This window comes from Aphelocoma coerulescens, chromosome 20, assembly GCF_041296385.1.
Source record: "Aphelocoma coerulescens isolate FSJ_1873_10779 chromosome 20, UR_Acoe_1.0, whole genome shotgun sequence".
NCBI lineage: Eukaryota > Metazoa > Chordata > Aves > Passeriformes > Corvidae > Aphelocoma > Aphelocoma coerulescens.
This window is the reverse complement of record NC_091033.1, coordinates 6,399,102-6,412,380: the sequence shown is the minus strand read 5'-3', so window position 1 is coordinate 6,412,380 and position 13,279 is coordinate 6,399,102. Positions and strand designations below refer to the sequence as shown.

The 13,279-nt window shown below is 49.5% G+C and overlaps 1 protein-coding gene across 5 annotated transcripts in view; it reads left to right on the top strand.

The window, feature by feature from the left end:
- ZHX3 (zinc fingers and homeoboxes 3) overlaps positions 1 to 10,994 on the top strand; it is a 42,580-nt gene extending 31,586 nt beyond the window's left edge. For 4 of the 5 annotated variants that reach the window (XM_069034240.1, XM_069034245.1, XM_069034242.1 and 1 more), the window contains 2 exons: positions 5,575 to 8,492; positions 9,831 to 10,994. In XM_069034240.1, the coding sequence (XP_068890341.1) occupies positions 5,735 to 8,492; positions 9,831 to 9,841 (2,769 nt within the window). In that variant the 5' untranslated portion in view covers positions 5,575 to 5,734 and the 3' untranslated portion in view covers positions 9,842 to 10,994. Of the gene's footprint in view, positions 1 to 3,871; positions 4,205 to 5,574; positions 8,493 to 9,830 lie in introns of those variants that run through there. The other variant, XM_069034243.1, reaches the window with a different exon arrangement.
- The last annotated feature ends 2,285 nt before the right edge of the window (positions 10,995 to 13,279 follow it).

Sequence of the window (13,279 nt, the reverse complement as noted above, 5' to 3'; positions counted from 1 at the left end):
TACAAAGCACCCTGACCAGTTGGCATAAAGAGAAATTGTTCCTTAGTACAAATGTTGACTGTGATGCTGCTTGAAGCTCAAAACTGCTGAAGTTTGTGCGTGTGTTTGTACATTCGTGCAGTGTGAAATAATAAGATGTGAAGAGCCTTTCTTGCCTGCGTGACTTCTCTGGGGCTGTGGTTATTGTATTGCTGGTGGCTCTGCTTGTTCATGTTGAGATCACCTGAGGTTTGAGTGCCTGCAGAGTTAGTGTGGTACCAATCTGCTCTGGAGGGGAAAATCTCATGAACTGCTCGTTGATGGGAACTTGCAGTCCTGAATGGGGTTAAACCCCAAAAGAATTAAGTGTGTCACGACCTTGGCCTGGGTTATGAACCAGGCTTTGGGTGGCAGATGCTACCTCCAGGTGCCAGCCCTGGGCAAGGGCATGGCATGTGCTGGGAGCCAGGGTGATGCTGTGCTGCTGGCATTTTTAGGCTGCTGGAGATGTTCCCATCCTGTGACTTCCTCCCAGCTGCAGCCTTTGCAGAGTTACTCAGGGAGGATGCTGGACTCCAGCTGGCTGGGATGTACAACTGCAGACTGGGAACAGAGGGGCTCAGCCCTACCAAATCTTGCCCTTTCTTCTTCACAGAGGTGTGCTGGCACAGCTGGCAGGGAGGTCCCATCCACACCTTGGAAGTTTCTCTGGAGAGGTGATCTGTCCCCTCTGGCTGTGTCTGTCCATATCGAGTGACAGGGATCTGGCCTGGAGAGGTCTTTGCTGAGGTGTCCATCCACACAGTGTGTCCCTGGGATGCATTAGCAATAGCCCCCACTGGGCACGTTTTGGCAAAAAATAATTCAAACTGGTGAAACTCCTACATGACTTCCCATGAACAGACTGCAAAAGCAGAAGGAACATTAATGTCCAGCCAAAGAGGAAGAATCCCAGGACTGCCATGGCTGGCAGCAGGATGGCCATGGGCCTGTAGCCCACATACATGGACCTGTTTTTCCTCCCTTCCCCAGCACTGGGTAAATGCACCCAGTCCCAGGCTGCTGAGCTGGCTCCCAGTGCTGCCCAGGGCAAACTGGGTGTCTGTCATGTGGGGGAGACCTGCTGTCAACCATGGTGGGAGTTTGGGCTGGTGGGAAGGGGAAGAGGGCTCAGCCCTCAGGTTTGGGTCAATGGTGCTGGCTACAGGGATAATTTAGTTAATGGCCTTACTAATTACAGTGTGGTTGGGAAGTCCTCTGGAACTCCCAGAGACACTTTATCTTTGGACCCTGGCTGGAGGTAGAGCCTGAAGGGGAGAGACAAAAACTCCAAAACATCAAGATTTTTTCCTGCTTTGATTTTTTCCTCTTCTCCCCCTCATATGATGCTATCAGCTGGGGCCTGCGGAGTTTCAACTTAAAAACAAACTGCTTTTATTTAAAGTGCCAATATTGTGCTTGGCTCCATATGAGACAGAAACATTAACTTTGTCTCTGACCTGGAGAGCATGTCTGCCTGCCTAGTAGGCTCTGAAAGTGTTGAGAAAACTGTCATTTTACTTCTACTTTGGTGCTTATTTTTAAAAATCTAATTTTTTATTAATTTCATTTTATTTCAATGGAGCATTCCTTCTTCAGCAGAGCACCAAAGCCCACAGAGCATGTAGCCATCCTTTGTGTCCCCATGGAGCCCTGTCCCTGGTGTCAGCATTGGCACCCAGGAGCTGGCAGGGCTGGGGGCAGGAGAAGGCAGCTGTCCCTGTATTCCCGTGCCTGGGCAGTGGGACTGGAGCTGCTGTGTCCTGGCTGGTGCTGCTGCCTGGTGGGTTTTCTGGTTGTTGTTTCTAGGCGAGGTTTGCAAAAGGTCACAAAAAATTAATCTTCTAACTGGGGACCTTGGCACTGTGTGCAGTGAATGTTTTGCATTAACAACCTAACTCGTTAATTCAGTGAAACATTTAAAACCAAACCAGTTATATCCAGCCAAGCTGGAAAAAGCTGAAAGTTCATACTCAGCAGTGCAGATTTCGAAACCTCCCTTTGTTAATCTCTGCAGAAGTAAATTTTCTGCTATTGCAGAGCTCACTGTGACCAGTCTGGGCATTGTTTCCCGCAGTGGAGGCAAAGCTGCTCTGCAGAGGGTTGGTTTTGTACCTGGAACTGCCACCTTTCCCTCCAGCATGATTTTCTCTGTGAGCATCACTGGGACAGAATTGGTTTGGCTCTGCTTTAAGTCACTTTTCCCTCAAATTTCCAGCAGCAGAGATGGTTTAGGTGCACTGGACATTTGTCCTCCTTACCCTGCTACCTCGCTATGAAATTAGCAGGTATAAATTAAATAGGAACCATGAATTTAAGTACAATAGCTTTGTCTTCCTGGCTGCCAGGTAGCTCTTCCTTTCAGCCAATGTCTCTTTGCTCCAGTTAATCATAAAATAATATGTAGGAAATAGAGTTCTTCACTCATGGCTGTGCAGATGGGTCTGAGGCATCTACAGGGGTGGTATATGCACTGAGATCAGTTGTAAGGATGTTTTTCAATTGAGTGATTTTTCTGCCATTAATTTACCCTATCCATTAGAACAGCCCTTCTTACTTTAATAAGGGAGAAATAAGTGAATTATCCATTCTGTTTTATATTAGTGGTGTATTAAAGTATTAAGTGCATTCCAGAAGGTGAGCAGTGAATAAAACACGCTCCCAACATGTGGTTATGCAACTGTTCCATGGAAATTAAATGGACAAACAGTACACTTGATTAATTTTTTTTCCCCAGTAAATTGCCACTATGATTCACTTCCAGCTAAAATTTGCAATCTGTGTTCTCAGGTGGCATTAATATTGGAGCCCCGCAGGAGACCAGTGGTGGCTGGGGCTGCTTTGATTGCATTTTTAAGGAAAGTTGTTGGAGAGAGCAGAGAGTTTGATGCAAATGTGCTGGTAAATGAAATGCAGAGCTTTTAGGTTCTCTGTAGGTGGGTCAGGCCATTCCCATTTACCCAAAATAATAGCGATGGAGTGCTCGGGAGAGGCACTTTGTTAACGTGGCACAATGGGGGTCTTTGTGTGTCGCTGTTGCTTTGTATCAAATTTATCTGTTGACAGATAAAAATCATCTTTTTGATATCTGGAGACCCCATAAACACGGGGTCATCTCTGTCAGGGACTGGAGCTGTCTCAGTAAATGGAGACTCTGGAGCTGAATCTCTGGAGTTTGCTGGAAAGAAAAAAAGCTTGCAGAGGGCCCAGCAGCTTCTCCCTGTGTTAAAGCTGCAGGATAAAATGAAATAAGTATTCCCTTTTACCATTGCTTGCCTGAAATGAAACTCCTCTCAGCCTTTAAAGCTGTATTTTGTAGCCTTCAGGCTGATCTTACTGTTTTTTCCCTAATTGACTTGACTTGGAAAGGTCATCGCAGCCTGCTAGACTGTGTAATATTTAACTTAGCATCAAAAATGAGGATCTTGGGATTGGTGTCAAATGGATGCTGTTCCCCTCTGAATAGCACAGCCCATTCATACTCATCCAAATATTCCTCTTGCTAATGCTAATGAAAAACTTTCTGGCCCTCTGCAGAGGGCAGGACTAACCACGGGAAGGTGGGATGAGAGCGGCATAAAGCAAGTATTGAGATGTGCAATCCCCACAGTCTAAATCCAGCTCACTGCTTTAATACCTGTTTTATTTATAGATTATTTTTAAGTTATAATTTCTAGCTCTTCACGATGCTTTAGCATAGCAAGCAGTCTTTTCTGATGCCAAGTTCAGTGATGACTAACACTATTTACAGGACTGTTTTGTAATCTCAGATCAGCCCACATTAACGGGAAGTTACGTTTTCCCGTCAGTCTTTCAAACGGTGCCTGAGAGTTGCTGAGGCCAGAGCCAGCCATCCACGCTCTCCCGTTTGGAAAAAATGATGTCAGCTTTCAGAACAAGCTTTTTTTTAAAAAAAAAAATCTCATAAAGTTAAGGAGGTCATTTGAAATTGAACTTCCTCCACTTGATTTTTCTTTTTTTTGCATGAGGATCTTTCATTCCTCTGTTCTAAAAACTATCAACAAAACTAAGCACAGGAGGTATTGCATAAGCACCACCAAGCCATTTGCCTGATCTGCATTTCTCAGTGCATGAGATCAGCTCCAGATATCTGATCTGAGAAAGCTGCTGGTGCACAACTGCTGTAACTGATAGGAGTTACCTCTGTGAGTCATCTCATAGGATGGTAAGTATTTTTTTTTCCTTAAAGTTCAAGTTTTTGTGAGTGTTTTTATAAAGCTCAGTTGCTGTTACTGTAAATCCCAGGGAAATCTGGCACAGAATCTTTGTAATATGAATCAGTGTGTCCATATGCTTCCAAGTGACCTTGCAGTCTGGAAAAATACCATTCTATCCCTCTGTTGAAGAGAAAAAAAAAGCAGAGTTGCTGTAGAAAAGGTTGACAGAGGGGTGGCACCAGGCAGATGACTGCTGGTGCCAGCTACAGCAGCTTTACTGCCCTGGGGTCATGATCTCAGGCACAGAGCATTTGCTGTGCACGTGGGAATGCTACATCAGGCCAGGAATAAGGTTGTGGCTAATAAGGTTGTGCCTCAGCCAGCCCTGGCCTTCCACAGGCTGGAGCACTTCAGGGTCTGCTTCAGCTTCAGAGGAGAAAATAACAAAGGAAAAAGTAATTGTTGGTTGGTTGGGTTTTGCTTATTTTTGTTTGGTTTTGGTTTTAAATGTAACAAATCTCTGGCTAGCCCAAGCAAGATGGCTTGCACTGACGAGAAATTACACTTTGTTAGGGAATACCCCGGTGCATTGGGTGGTGTGACTGCCAAAAGCTGCAGAGGTGGTGGGAGGGGAAGGCTGGGAGCCAGGAACATTGTGATGCTGCTCTTGAGCTTTGGGGCCTTTACCTTCTCTTGCGGCTCCAGACGAGGACTCACAGATGCTGTTGGAACAGTAGTGAAGTGAACACAGGATGGGAGGGGCATCTCCCAAGTGCTTTGCAGGCTTGCTGAGCAAGGAGGGCTAAAATACTGCAGCCTCCTCGCTCCCGGCAGCAGCTCCGGGTGTCTGCAGAGACTCTTGGCATGGGCACAGGGCTCTGAGCTGGCAAGAAACTTCCCAATGGGATGGATGGAAAATGCTGATTTTGGAGAAATTGAAATGTTTTGTGCAGAATGTGGATTTTTCATCGCTTTTTTGTGATGGAAAGCAGGTGGCTTTCCCAGGTGACCCTGCCTGGTGTCACCTTCTGTGTGAGGCTGATCTGGGACCTGGGGCACACTGGGAGCCCAGGCAGAGCTCTCCCTGCTGAAACACCAAGGATGGGTCTTGACAGGGCAGAATGAGGGGAAAATTCAGTGGTTTTCCTCCTTAAATGAGAATTTGATGTGGGCGGTAAAAGTGGCATATTTGTGTGTTTGTTTTGAAACAGATAGTTCATAGGGTTAGGTGTGAAAATATAGCAAACCCAAGGTCAAGTTAGATTTTTCCAATGAAAGAGGAAAAATTATTTATTGAGTGAAGCAGTTAAATACCAGGGCAGTTGTGCTTTGTCTAATACCAAGGGAACTAACCCCTCCTCCCTCTCCTTATCCTCAGGTTTAGTGGCAAATATGAACATTTGTCAACATTTGACAACAACTCCTCGGGACATCATGAGTTTGCTGGAATTTGGACCACAGAGCACTTGCAACAGCGCTTTCTAAATTTGAATTTAATTTAAATGAAAGAAAAATAGTTCTCTGGATCAATTGTAGCCATGGCTAGCAAAAGGAAATCCACAACTCCCTGCATGATACCAGTAAAAACACTGGTGCTTCAGGAGACTGAACAGGATGCTGGAGAAGATGATCATGAAGGAACACAACCAGAGGCTCCTGCAGAAGGACCAGCAGCGAGTGATGCTGGGGCCAGCAACAGTAATAATGGAGCTTTGTCCAACGGGCACCGCGGCATTGCCGATGGTGACACTTATATCTGCAAGTCTTGTGACTTCGGGTCTCAAGACCTTCACCAGTTCTTTGGGCACTTGGACTCTGAGCACTCAGACTTCAGCAAAGACCCCGCGTTCGCCTGCGTCGGGTGCAGCTTCCTGGCCAACAGCCACGAAGGGCTCTTGCACCACAACACGGAGTCTCACGTTGGCGAGACGAGCTTTGTCTGGAGGGTGGTGAAGCAGGACAGTCGTACAACCGTGGAGCAAAGTCTCTGTGAGGCCACCAGCAGCCATGACCTGCCGGGAGAGGTCCCTGAAGAAGGGGCAGACGGCCAGTCTGAAATTATCATTACCAAAACCCCCATCATGAAGATAATGAAGGGTAAACCCGAGGCCAAAAAAATCCACACGCTGAAGGAGAATGTGTCAAGTCAGTTGGGCGGTGAGTCAGAGGTGAAGGATGGAGAGCATTCATTCCCAAATGGGTCTGTGCCAGTCAGCCAGCCCACCGCAAGTTCAACAAAGTCATCCCACATAGTGAATGGCTCCATCATAGGAAACGTGCCTGTTCTGCAGGCCGGTGTTGCACAGCTTGTGTCGCTGCAGCAGCAGCCCCCGTTGCATCAGCAGCTCCCCACATCCAAGTCCCTTCCCAAGGTGATGATCCCACTGAGCAGCATTCCCACGTACAATGCTGCCATGGACTCCAACAGCTTCCTGAAAAACTCTTTCAACAAGTTCCCCTACCCCACCAAAGCTGAGCTCTGCTACTTGACCGTGGTGACCAAGTACCCGGAAGAGCAGCTGAAGATCTGGTTCACTGCGCAGAGGCTGAAGCAGGGCATCAGCTGGTCACCGGAGGAGATCGAAGATGCCAGGAAGAAGATGTTCAACACTGTTATTCAGTCTGTGCCACAACCCACCATTACGGTGTTGAACACACCCCTGGTTGCAAATCCTGGGACTGTTCCCCATCTTATCCAGGCGACTTTACCAGGCCACGTGGTGGGGCAGCCAGAGGGGACAGGGGGGCTGCTGGTCACACAGCCCATCATGGCAAACGGGTTGAAGGGCACCAGCTCCTCCTTCACCTTGGCAGTGACTTCTGTCCCCAAGCCGCAGCCGGCAGCACAGCACAGCACCGTGAGCTCCAGCAACACATCCGGGGTCAAGGTGGTCAACAGTGCCCAGTCACTGCTCACCGCCTGCCCTGCCATCTCCTCGCAGACCTTCCTGGATCCCAACGTCTACAAAAACAAGAAGTCCCATGAGCAGCTGTCAGCCCTCAAAGGCAGCTTCTGCAGAAACCAGTTCCCTGGCCAGGCTGAAGTTGAGCGGCTGACAAAGATCACAGGCTTGTCCACCAAGGAGATCCGAAAATGGTTCAGCGACAGGAGGTACCACTACAGGAACGTGAGAGGCGGCCGGGCCGTGTTCCCTGGGGACAGCGCTCTTGATTCCCTGCCCGAAATCACCTTTGACGTCCCACCCAGAGGAGCCGAGCTGAGCCCTGCGGCAGCAGCGGCCACGCCAGCCCCTCACCACCCGCCACGGCGGCAGTCGTGGCACCAGGCGCCCGACTTCACCCCGACCAAGTACAAGGAGCGAGCGCCGGAGCAGCTGAAAGCCCTGGAGAGCAGTTTTGCCCAAAATCCCCTTCCTGCGGAGGAAGAGGTGAACCGCCTGAGGGGGGAAACGAAGATGACACGGAGGGAGATTGACAGCTGGTTCTCGGAGAGGAGGAAGAAGAAGGTGGCGGAGGAAAATAAGAAAGTGGAAGAGGTGGCTCAACAGGAGGAGGAGGAGGCAGAGAATGGAGGCGGGGAAGGGGAAGACTCCTCGGATGAGCAGAGGGCCACGAGTGAAAACGGCTCAGTCGACACCTCCAGCAGCAACCCAAACTCGGCGGAGCGGAAGGTGAGTCCCATCAAAATCAACCTGAAAAACCTGCGAGTGACCGAGTCCAATGGCAAAAACGAGGTACCGGGGACCGGCGCAAATGAAAAGGGGGATGGCAGCTCCAGCCGGCCGCCCACCCCTCCCAAAACCAAACTGAACTTCAAAAAAACAGCCCAGCAGCGGCATCTGCTGAAGCAAATGTTCGTGCAGACCCAGCGCCCCACGAACCAGGAGTATGACGCCATCGTGTCCCAGACGGGCCTGCCGCGGGCCGAGGTCATTCGCTGGTTCGGGGACAGCCGGTATGGCTACAAGAACGGGCAGCTGAAGTGGTATGAGAACTACCGGCGGGGGGTCTTCCCCCCGGGGCTGGTGGAGGTCAGCCCCGCCGGCCGGGAGGTGCTCGAGGACTACTACGAGAAGCACAAGGGGCTGCGGGAGGAGGACGTGCCCGGCCTCTGCGAGCGCGCCCGCCTCGGCGCCCAGCAGCTCAAGGTGTGGTTTGCGGTGAAGGCGGAGGAGGAGGGCAGGGGCTCCGGCCCCGAGGCGGCCAGGAGCCGGAAAGGGCCGTGCGAAGCCGGCGCGGAGGCGTCGGAGAGCAGCGAGGCGTGGGAGCCGGGCGGCCAGGAGGGCAGCGCTGGGACCCCCGACGCCCCCGGCCCACCGCCCGCCACAAGGCTGGGTAAGGCCCCTGCCTCGGCGTGGGAGGGCTTGGGGTGGCATGGGGCGCTGGGCCTCTCCTGTTTGGGACACGGGTTCAGCGAAGGGGTTAGTGTTTGAGGTTTAACTGAGGAAGTGGTGAGGAGCTCGCTCTGTGAAAGAAGGGCATAAAGGAAAGGAGGGTGAGGAGGGTCTGGCAGGATGACACAAGTGCCACTGCCTGCCTGCCCCTTCCTGCGTTGGTCATTGGGTGCTGGCACCACTCACAGCCAAATCCTGGCTTTATTTCAAGTTGGAGTAAAACATCAGGAGTGTCCCATCCTTTTACCTGCCCTGTGGAAGACGGCCCATGGATTTATTTATTTATTTGGGAAGAAAATGGCCTGGCTGCTTGTCTTATGTCACTGGTTCCTTCCATGTCCCCACCTGGAGTCCAGCAGCAGACACACCCCCTGCCTGCCTTTCTCTCTCCTGCTGCCAGCTTTCCAGATGTGAACATCCTTGTTCAGCATGGAGCGAGGCTCAGGTGGTGGAGGTGGAGGCTGCAAAGGAAGGAGGGGACATGGAGTCTCCAGGCCTCACTTTTGGAAGGCATGTGTCTGTGTGTGCACGTGGGTGTGGAGGAGAGGAGAGGTGCTTTCCAAGCCCTCTGTGGGCTTTTCCGTGGTGCAGCTGGGGACTGTTTCCTCCCTGGCCTGGGGACTGTTTCCTCCCTGGCAGGGTTCCCACCAGATGGTGATGGCCGAGTGCTGGCCCTGTCCCATGGTGGTCCATGCATGCAGCCCCTTGCTGGCAAGCTGGGATCTTCTCCAGTCCCACTGCCTTGCTTTGGAGCTTCTCGCACATCTCTGCCATGGCTGCAGGCCTTAACAAGATAATTATAAAACTCAACCTTTGCTTCCCTTCCCATCTAATTTGGAGGATTTTGGAGCATGGGTTTGGATGGGCCCTACCCTTGCTGCACACCCCGTGTGCTTTGCAGGGGAATGGTGGGTTTGGGGACTGCTGAGGGGCCAGCTTTTGTGCCTGTGCTGGGGAGGTGGCTGTGCCCCTGCTAGTGCCCAGTGAGCATGGCTTTATGCCACCCAGAGCAATGGGGTCCTGTTGACCCTTGTTGTGCACAGGCAGGAGGTGCTTAGCAAGGGTGCATCCCTCCTTAGGGATGCAAAGCCAACTCCACTCCCTCAAGGATTTTGGGTTTCCCAGTTCCTCTAAATGGTGCTAGCACTTCATTGCGGCCAACTCTGTCAAGGCTCCTGATTTTGCCTATCTTAAAGCACTCCTGTATCCCCTCCTCCCCACCCAGCACCCCATCTGGAGCAAGGCCAGGAGCATCTCTGACACCTCTGTTCTTTTTCAGAAACAGACTGAACTCAAACCACCAGCCCCGGAGGATCCGCTCTTACCCTTGAGAAGAAATTTGTGATCTTTAAGAAACCCATGGGCCGGCCTGATCCAAACCTGAGGAGCAGGACGTGGTGATGAAGCACTGCCATACGTGAGACCTTTGAGCACAGCACACGAGGCAGTACATGCAAAAACTGGGCACTCGGTGCTGAGCTCTCGGTGGCCCAGCTGAGGAGACAGCTGGGAGCTGGCGGAGGCAGGGGCTCAGCTCGCACCCAGGAAATAGGATGCTCCTGTTTGCTTTCCAGTGACAGACTTTCAGATTTCATATTCATATACCGATGCCTACAGCTGCCTATACAAGCATAACAAATCTCAGACATTGTGTAAACAAGGTCATTGCTTAGATATGGACTATCATGGCATAGTACTTGTTTCTTTTTCCTTTTTTTATTTTTTCATCTGTCCGTTAAGGTGTTTGTTCTCTAAAGGTTGGCTTGGCTGCATATATCCTCTCTGCCCTTTCTGGTCCTTAAGCCCTGGCAGTGAAGGGCTTTGTGGGCACACAAGTGTGAGTGTAGTAGGAAAGGGAAGGTATTTGAGAAGAAAACTGCCAGTCTTGAATTTGAGTGAGATTCTCATCCCTCCGGATGAGGTTAGAGTGAGCATTGCATACTCTCTGATAAGCAGCAGGTATCCAGACCTGGGCAGCCCAGGAGATGGAGTTTGGCATCATTTGTCCCTTGCTGGCTAGAACACTTTCCCCTGTGCTCCTGGAGACTGACTGTAACAGGCTGTTAAATCTCCAAGTGTCTCTTTAGTCTCTGAGAATAATAGCACATAATAATTTTTGCATCCTGACCTGGAATCCTTTTCATTGTTTGGAGAGAACAGTCTGTTCTTCAAAGAGCAAACGTGGAGAGTCACAGTGTGGCTGTGAGTGGTTCAAGTCATTGTTGTCTCCAAGGCAGCGGCTCTGCTGCCATCGGGAAGTTTCCTTCGTGCAGCCCTACATGGCAGATCCTCCTGCAGCACCGCTGGTGATTTCAAGTGTTTGTTCCAGCCTTTTTGTTTTTTTCCTTTTCTTTTTTTTCCCCCCCTTTTTTCCCCAGGCCACGTGCAATAGTTCTGGCAAAAGAGCAAAATAAATTTCCCAGTTTTCCCGCCTGCTGCCTGATACCTGTAAATTTTTAATGTGTGTTGTCTTGGGTGGTTGCTGTGTGATGCAACTGCTTGAACATTTTTGCTTTAAATATTCTTTTCTAAAAGAAAACAAAGTCTAGAAGGGAAACTCTTGAGCTGAATAGTCCAGCCAAATGCTGTGTCAGATCATTCTGTCACAAACTAATCAAATCCCAACTCCAAATTGGTTCCATGTTTTGCCTTCACTTTTGCTCTTGGAAGGCTCTTCCAGAAATTGACTGCCTTTGAGTGGTTAGAAACTTTATTTAAGTTTCTAGTTTGAATTAATTCGTGGCTGGTTCATTCCTGGTTTGTTTTGGAGCCAACATTGTCCTTTAACTTAAATAGTTTTTGGTGTTTATCTGCTGATGTATTTATGTAGTCATAGCTCCTTATTTTTTGCCAAGCCAACTCAGCCAAGCTTTTTCAGTAGAAGGTTTTTATTTAGTGAGAGCTTTTTAATGTGGGAGACTTTATTGTTGGTGGTAAATGATATTTATTAGGAGGGTGGGTAGCAAACCCCAAAGGATCGGATCCAGAGATTTACAAAAAATCTGGTTTAAAAACAAAAAAGCTCTTTCAGAAGCTCTTCCAAAGATGGTGTCTGATTTCTACCTTTAATTGCCCTTGCTTTTGCAATTCTTTCTTCGCCCCCTCTTCAAGAGGCCGCCTTGCTTGGCTGCTGGAAGGGGCTGTGGCTGCTCAGTGCTTTGGCAGAGGCTTCCCCTCGCCCGGTGGGACGTGCTGGGTGCCTGTGCCTGAGCTCACAGGGCTTCCCTGGCACACGGTGTGAGACCATGGCCAAGTGTGACCACAGTCTGCTCCAGACAGAGGTGACCTGCACCCCACAGAGAGCCGGGGCGATGCCTCGGACGTGGCCACTTGCACCGTGCACCCCATAGCCAGACCAGCCATCCCACCACGCTGTGAGCAGGGGTGGCACCGACCTGGAGCAGCCTGTGTGGCACCAGGCTCCCTGAATTTCTCTTTGGATGCACTATTGGTGGTCGTGACACCAGTATTGGAGGCATGACCAGCAGCCATCCCACATTGGCTAGTGACAGCTCAGCCAGTGGCATCCCCGTGGCTCTCCTGGGGGTTTAGGGGTTCACCCTTATGGGTGCAATCCTGTGCACCCCAAAATACCAGAGAGGGTGGGAGAATCTGGGTGGTTTTAGAGCTGAAAGCAGATCTGGGAGTCGTGCAGCCTGAGAATATGGATGTATGTACAGTGTCACCTTCAGAGAACAAATACAGGTAGGTCAATTTACTCTGTAGTGTCTATGTACATGCAGGTTTATTTAACTACACATATATACAGTTCAAATATGCCATTGATTCTTTATTGCATTAAGATGTACATTAAAAATGTACACTTTTACTAACTACTTGCTATATAAATATGTTGGAAGTGTAGTTTGCCCATTCAAGGTGATTTTCTGTGGGATTTTTGATGTACACTTAAGGGCCTATGGCCGATTGGAAGAGTGATCCCCGCTCCATCTACAGGAATGCTTAAGGACTATGGTATGAACTGGTCCCTTCAAACCATGTTTTGATGCACTAGCTGAAATATTTTGCACTTGGATTGTATTCAGCCAGTTTTCCAGAAAAATTGAAAAGAAGTCTTGTGAGCTAGAGGGAGAATTTCCCGGTGTACACAGAAAAACCAGCCTTGAGGGTTGGAAGCTGCTGAGGTTTTTGAGCTTTGTCTCCATGCATTCATACAAGCACAGCAGGAGTTTTCTTTCTTTTGGGTCGGAGGAATTTTAAAAAGTTGTTCCATGCAGGCTCCCCTCGGACATGGCGACGGGGCTGGCAAACGCCATTGTGTGGGGAGGGTAAGATTTAGAGGCAAAAAAGAAATCAAAAAATGATTGAGTTCCCTTTCTAACTCCTACATTCCTTGTTATCTGCATTTTTAGTTGACTTGAAATCTCCATAAAAGTATAAGCTGAAGATTTTTGAGGGTTTAAGCTCTGTGGTCTTCTGTTTCTCTGCTGAGGAGGAGAAACAGGTGCCATCTCCAAACAGACTTGGGTTTTGGTGCAGGACATTGGAAAAGTGTTTGCATCCAAAACTGAAAAGAAAAACTGAGAGGTGGCTTGACAGTCCCAACAGCAGCTCTTGTGGTGTTAAGAGGAAGTGTCACCACAATTCTTCACAGTGTGTGAATATTTATCATCATCTAATCAAAGATGACTATCTTGACTTGAAAGGGGTGTAAGATCGAGGTGATGTAGCCAGCATCAGTAAGGAAGGGAAATTAAATTCTCCACC